The 7862-nt window shown below is 41.7% G+C and overlaps 1 protein-coding gene across 1 annotated transcript in view; it reads right to left on the bottom strand.

Annotated features, from left to right (window-relative positions):
* LOC112075717 (tolloid-like protein 2) overlaps nt 1–7862 on the bottom strand; it is a 49607-nt gene that overhangs the window by 17493 nt on the left and 24252 nt on the right. The window contains 7 exon segments of the mRNA XM_070441035.1: nt 1838–2020; nt 2850–2976; nt 5103–5173; nt 5176–5199; nt 5654–5681; nt 5683–5806; nt 7488–7547. Coding sequence (XP_070297136.1) covers nt 1838–2020; nt 2850–2976; nt 5103–5173; nt 5176–5199; nt 5654–5681; nt 5683–5806; nt 7488–7547 — 617 coding nt within the window.

Raw genomic sequence — 7862 nt, 5'->3', positions numbered from 1 at the left:
CAAAAGTAGTGCACTATTAGAGGGAATAGTGGTGTCATTTGAATGTACAGTTAGAGTATGGAAGTTGCTAGAGCAAAGTTATGCCTGCTATGTATGCCTGCTGTGTGCAATGTGGACATAGTTTAGCAAATTATCTTGCTGATGAAATCAATCATTCTATATCATTTAAACGAATGAAAAACTAGAAAAAGACAAACAATGTTCTGGTGAGGAAGGTTTACAACATCGATACTGTTTGCTGCTGCAAGCCACTGAATTCCAATCAATTATACCACGGAGAGAGCTCACATATTTCAACTGGAGTCAAGAGGAGCAGGAAGGGGGCTACCTGCAGAAAGTCAACACAGCTGTAACTGTGGCATACCAAGTACTAGATCTATATCAAAATCACAATTACAAATACAGGCTAATTCCTAGAAGGGGCATATCACCTCTGACCGTGGCAATCTGACTGGGTCCACTCTGATATATTGTCTATGGGTACACTCATAGATATAGAACTGATATATTATCTATGGGTACACTCATAGATATAGAAGTGATATATTGTCTATGGGTACACTCATAGATATAGAACTGATATATTGTCTATGGTACACTCATAGATATAGAACTATATATTTCTATGGGTACACTCATAGATATAGAAGTGATATACTGTTCTATGGTACACTCATAGATATAGAACTGATACATTGTCTATGGGTACACTCATAGATATAGAAGTGATATATTGTCTATGGGTACACTCATAGATACAGAACTGATACATTTGTCTATGGGTACCTCATAGATATAGAACTTATTATTGTCTATGGGTACACTCATAATATAGAATGATATATTGTCTATGGGTACCTCATAGATATAGAACTGAATATATTGTCTATGGGTACACTCATAGATAATAGACTGATATATTGTCTATGGGTACACTCATAGATATAGAAGTGATATTGTCTATGGGTACACTATAGATATAGAACTGATATATGTCTATGGTCACTCATAGATATAGAAGTGATATATTGTTATGGGTACACTCATAGATATAGAAGTGATATATGTCTATGGTACACTCATAGATATAGAAGTGATATATTGTCTATGGTACACTCATAGATATAGAACTGATATATTGTCTATGGGTACACTCATAGATATAGAACTGAATTATTTGTCTATGGGTTACACTCTAGATATAGAACTGATATATTGTCTTATGGTTCACTCATAGATATAGAACTGATATATTGTCTATGGGTAACTCATAGATATAGAAGTGATATATTGTCTATGGGTACACTCATAGATATAGAACTGATATATTGTCTATGGGTACACTCATAGATATAGAACTGATATATTGTCTATGGGTACACTCATAGATATAGAACTGATATATTGTCTATGGGTCACTCATAGATATAGAACTGATATATTGTCTATGGGTACACTCATAGATATAGAATGATATATTGTCTATGGGTACATCATAGATATAGATATGATATTGTCTGGTACACTCATGTATAAGTGATATATGTCTATGGGTACACTCATAGATATAAATGATATATTGTCTATGGGTACACTCATAGATATAGAACTGATATATTGTCTATGGTACACTCATAGATATAGAACTGATATATTATCTATGGGTACACTCATAGATATAGAACTGATATATTGTCTATGGGTACACTCATAGATATAGAACTGATATATTGTCTATGGGTACACTCATAGATATAGAACGTATATATTATCTATGGGTACACTCATCGATATAGAATTCTATGTTATTCTATGTTTTTCCCCGTAGTGTACTCACCGGTTATAGCTGGTGTTGTGGGCATCATGGTGGTAGGTTTGACCGTGGTCGGGATGAGGCCGGTCTTGGTGAACGTGGCACTGAAACCCTTGGAGGTGAGAGTGGCATCGGTTTTGAAACGCACCACCATCGTGTTGCCACTGGAATCCACGCGGCCTGGATTCTTACTACCACAGAATCGACCTGTGAGAAAACAACATGTCACTGTTCAGAAACCCCTAAAGAGTTCGATTAGGCACTAATCAAACTGCACAGTTAGTTATAATAACCCAAACTCCAATTTGTGCTACACTGAAACCTGGACAGGCCTTATGCACCACGTGAAATGACAAACAGTGTGACACCAATTATTATTTGATTAATTCACACAAGTATTGTACAGGTCTCCGCATACATAGTAAGCTCAATATAACTAGAAATACAGCTATTTTGCATAATTTCTGTTTGTGAGATTACATTTACATGCCAGTCTAATTTGGGAACCTCTCTCTATTTTTCCAATCTCCTACCCAAACTTTGAATGGACATCATATCTTATTCATGCAGCCTGAAGTGAATTTGAGTGTTGCTGTATGCATAGTTGATTTCACTCCTCACAGCCTGTTTCAACTGCCAAGTGCTCCTGTTGCATGTCGTTAAGATACAATACCTCCTAAAACGAGTTCATTAGTAAAGTTGCTCAAATTGTGGACTTAGAATATATTGATTGTGGGTTTGGAGGACTGAAGATGTTGCACTTGTTGTCACAGTCTCTCTGTTCTCATAATTGAAAATCCATGAACAAAGTAGCCTATTTTAGAAAATGAATATTTCAGTGTACACATATTATGAGGGTAGGGTATAATTAGGTATTTTGACATATATTATGAGACTAGTAAATAAGTACATTTGAGTGTTGGCCTACACATATTGTGCAACAGGTGTGTAGGCCTAAGTATATCTGTACTATAAGTATCTATACTAGTCCAACTGCTGTATACCAGAGTTAGCATAACACAGAGTGATGTCTTACCCAACATGGCGGAGCCGGTTTTATGACCATCGTAGACATCTACGTAGTCTCTACAGGCCTCAGGGACCAGGTCGAAGGAGGAGAACGTCAGTCTGATCTTCTCTCCCTCTGGTACACTGATCCTCCACTGTGGACCACATGCACATACTATTTCATTTCACACACACTTCATACACAAACATATCCATTTAGTTTTTACCACAACACCATTCAAAACACAAACATATCCATTTAGTTTTTACCACAAACATCCATTTCAAACACAAACATATCCATTTAGTTTTTACCACAAACATCCATTTCAAACACAAACATATCCATTTAGTTTTTACCACAAACATTCCATTTCAAACACAAACATATCCATTTAGTTTTTACCAAAACATCCATTTCATACACAAACATATCCATTTAGTTTTTTACCACAAACATTTCATTTTCAAAACACAAACATATCCAATCCATTTAGTTTTTACCACAAACATCCATTTCATACACAAACATATCCATTTAGTTTTTACCACAAACATCAATTTCAAACAAACATACCATTTCGTTTGACCACAAACATCCATTTCAAACAGGAAGATATCCATTTTGTTTGACCACAAGCATTCATTTCATACAAAAACACATCCATTTAATTTGAATACAAACATCAATTTTATTTCCATTACTTCATCAAACATTCAATCAATTACAATGATTAAATCAATGATCAACGATTCAATCAATGTCAGGATAAATCTATTGGTAGAGTTGATATAACCATATGTGTAACAGTTTAACTTTAGTCCGTCCCCTCGCCCCGACCCGGGCTCGAACCAGGGACCCTCTGCACACATCAACAYCAGTCACCCACGAAGCATCGTTACCCATCACTCCACAAAAGCCACGGCTCTTGCAGAGCAAGGGGAACCACTACTTCAAGGTTTCAGAGCAAGTGACGTCACCGACTGAAAGGCTGCTAGCGCGCACKACCGCTACCTAGCTAGCCATTTCACATCGATTACATATGCACCAACATGAGTCTGACATTCCTTCTAGTAGATTCTGGTGGGGGCGGGGTTTTGGCACACAATCTAACGTATTCATATTCCAAGGCAGGGGCTTTCTAAGTAAGGCACAACCTTAAGAAAAACATTACTGAGAGAAGTTACATCTCTAGAATGGACACAGTCACTCGTCAGCAGGAAACGGGCAAGGGTGTCCTTTCTCTACATTTCATTTCTATCTACATTGCTTTAAGCATAATTTATCCTCAATGTTCCCATCCATCTCGTTCTCTCTCTTTCTGCCTGGAGGGTGCCCAGGTTGCAGACGGCTGCATGCGCTGCATATTGACACGAGTCATGAATAAAAATCATCCAATATCTCCTGGGCTGTGACGGTTTGGACAGGAGCCCATCCGCCTCAACATCCAAGCCAAGAAGGAGACAGAAAGCAACATGAGCAAGCCAGATAATACACAGCCAAACAACAGGACCAAGSYTGAGTCCCAAATGGRACCATTTCCCCTACARAGTGCACTACTTTAACCAGAGCCCTATGGGACWRGTAGTGCACTATAAAGGGCTATAGGGTGCCATGTGTGACGCAGACCAATGATCTAATGATCCAAACCAAGCAAAAGCTGACGTCAAAGCGCTCAGCCGTGCTCTGAGCCAAACAAGACGCGAGTTGCTCCCCAATCTCCATCCACTATCCAGAACATCAAGCATGGTCAACATCCCCCTGTGTTCAGATGGTGCCTAGTGACCATGGATTTACTAAAMGGGCACCTCATTTGTAAACACCCCAAAATATAGGAGTCCGTTTCCCCATTGATTGTTATTGATGTAGCTTAGCTCRATACAGCACACGACATGACGGACCATGTTATTATTATRCACTGCCTCAGACAGAGAGAAAGGTGCTATTGACTGTAAAGTACCTCACAGAAAGACAGGGGCCACGTAAACAATGTGTTGTGGATAATACACTACTTGGTAGAGAGCTGCTGCCGTGTGTATGGGAGTTGTGTGTGGTACCATGGATGGCATGTCCTTGTGGAGGCCGGATAGTGTGTGTGAGTTGTGTGTGTGTGTGTGGTGTGTTGTGTGTGAGTGAGTGAGTGAGTGAGTGAGTGAGGATGAGTGAGTGAGTGAGTGAGTGAGTGAGTGAGTGAGTGAGAGTGAGTGAGTGAGTGGTGAGTGAGTGAGTGAGTTGAGTGAGTGAGTGTGTGTGTGTGTGTGTGTGTGTGTGTGTGTGTACTGGTTAGAGAGCCCCGTTCTCGTAGTTCTGTGCTGGGAACCCAGGGGTCAGTAGATCCCCGCGGTCACCTTGAGAGCGCCACCAGCACCGGCTATTTCTGGAAGGCAGGAGTGTGGAGATGGAAAGGACTTCAGCTGAAACAGACACCTCAAGGATACCCCACCATCCATCGCTTTCTCTCTTGCTCCTCTTCTCTGTTACTCCTTCTATGTGTCTTGCCTGCGTCTCTTTCTCCGCTCTCTCTCTCCCTCCCTCTCCCCTCCTCTCCTCTCCTCTCTCCTCTCTCTTTCTCTTTCCTCTCTTCTCGTCTCTCTTCTCTCTCTCTCTCTCTTCTCTCTCTCTCTCCTCCTCTTCTCTCTCTCTCTCTCCTCTCTCTCTCTCTCTCTCCTCCTTCTTTTCTCACTCTCTCTTCTCCCACTTCTTCTCCACTCTCTCTCTCACTCTCCTCTCCCCCTCTCTCTCTCCCCCTCTCCCTCTCCTTTCCCCCGCTGAAAAGTTCTGAATGTCCATAACTATCATCACTGTTGATTGGATAATGGTGTTGTTTTTACCTAAAGTACTCTCTGGTGTCACAGCTTTGGTACTTTGCTTTGAATCCCGTGTCTGTATTTCTGTCATTGGTGTCAAAGAACAACAACATAGCGTTTCCCATGACACTATCGCCCGGGTTTGGAGCGCCACACAACCTCCCTGCAGAGCCAAAAACAACAGAGAGAAAGAAGAAAACAATATGTGAATTACTGTACATATGAACATTTTTATGTCAAATCAATAGCTACTGGCCATACGTCTAGACCTAACATGTAACAGTCCTTATATCTATATATCATAGATCTTTTCAATACATTCCAATAAATGCTATGATGCATTTTTGTGTGGCTATGTTTACAAAAACAGTCGAGTAATGTCAAACAGCAATGTGACATTCCGCCAGTGCAGAGTTGACCTCCCTCTGAAAGTCTGTAATCTGTTAGGGGCTGTAACTTAAAGTGGAGTAGTGAAGAGGCAGGCCAGCCAGGCTTATAGGCTGTGTCCGTCCGTGGACGCGCCTAATTGGGTTTGACATCAAAGCTCATCCCCTTATAGCCTTGGAGTGTGGATGGTCCTGTGGGGCTGTGGTGTTGAGGGTGTGGGGAATAGGGACACTGGTGTGGTGTGAGAGAGAAAGAGAGAGAGAGAGAGAGAGAGAGAGAGTGTGTGTGAGTGTTGAGGTGTGTCGTGCTGCAGCCAAGGGGCAGAGGAAGTGAAGAGCCAGAGGAGGTGTTGCAACAACACTGCAGGGTTAGTTATGTGTGTATGTGTGTGTGGTGCGTGTGTGTGTCTGCATCCATTTGTGAAGAGAGAAGTTTGGCTATGTGTTAACGTGTGGCACAGTGGAAAGTGTAAACACAGTTGAGATGAATGGTGTGGCCTCACATTTACATCCACCAATCTCTAACTATACGGTATTAGAAAGTATAGAAAAGTACAGGGGAAAAAATGGAGTCCTATCCACAAGGTTTAAAACATCAACGCTTTTGCACAGTCACCTTAAAATTCCACCTCACATTCACATAGCTCCCCCTTTGCTGTGCAGACATCCCAGCGTGTCAGCTAAGAGGTGAGAAATGGACAGTTGGAGATACCGAGAGAGAGAGAGAAAGAGAGAGAGAGAGAGAGAGAGAGAGAGAGAGAAGAGAGAGAGGAGCCTCTGGCTGGGTGTCTAATTCTCCACCCTGTCAGAAACAGTCTGAATGAGCACACACCATCACCTAACAGGCGTAATAGAACTATGATATGCGGAGTAAATTAAATATTTAAATGTAATATGTTTCTCAGGTAAATGAGCTTGTAATAAAATGGGAAATGGGAAAAGCTAGTGATAGTGGGGAGAACCTGGGGGTTGAGTTGTATAAAGTCAAGGAGAAAGATCTGAGGATAGATCAAACAACTGAATATGAATGTACGATGTGCTGGAGACTGTATGGTACTTGTTTTGAACAGGCTCAAAGGACAGAAATGGAATTACATTCCTTTGAATAAATTCTTTGTGCCCCACCATGTGAGATGTGACACATACTTGAAGACATGCCAAGGATGATCCCCTACCCTACACCTGTACCCACTCTCAAACCCTGTGTGGATCAATATCTGATCTGTATAGCGAGCTATTTGAGAAGCACACACACACACCCACACACACACACCACAACACACACACACACACACACACACACACACCACACCATACCCCCACTCCAACACACAAACCTTCCCATATGTCTCCCCCTCGAGGTTTCACAGTAATAAATGTTGGCCTACCAAACCCTGTGCCTGGATGTTTGGCCTAATCCACTTTAAATTAGTCTGGCTCCAGTGTCTCAGTGTCTTTACCGATGACTCCAGGTTGTCCTGTATTGTAAAGTGTCTGCTGTGCACAGGTCTGTTGCCTCCAGGGAGAAAGTGCTTCAACAACAAATGGATCACCTGGAGTAGAGGAAAACAAACAGGCAGGTTTTTATTATTTCACTGTCTTAGAGACTGAGCAGTAGACATACTGCTACTTAGTGGAGGCTTGACTGTGTGTGTGGGGGTGTGTGTGCTGTATGCGTGTGTGTGCGAGAGAGAGAGAGAGAGAGAGAGAGAGAACGAGAGAGAGAGAGAGAGAGAGACGAGAGAGAGAGAGAGAGAGAGAGAGAGAGAGAGAGATAGAGAGAAAGAGGAAGAGAGGGGAGAGAGAGATTTAGAGAGGAGGAGAGGGGGGCGAAGAAGAGAGAGAGA

Source organism: Salvelinus sp. IW2-2015, unplaced genomic scaffold (genome assembly GCF_002910315.2).
Source record: "Salvelinus sp. IW2-2015 unplaced genomic scaffold, ASM291031v2 Un_scaffold3354, whole genome shotgun sequence".
Classification (NCBI taxonomy): Eukaryota; Metazoa; Chordata; class Actinopteri; order Salmoniformes; family Salmonidae; genus Salvelinus; species Salvelinus sp. IW2-2015.
This window is presented reverse-complemented; position numbering and strand designations above follow the sequence as displayed.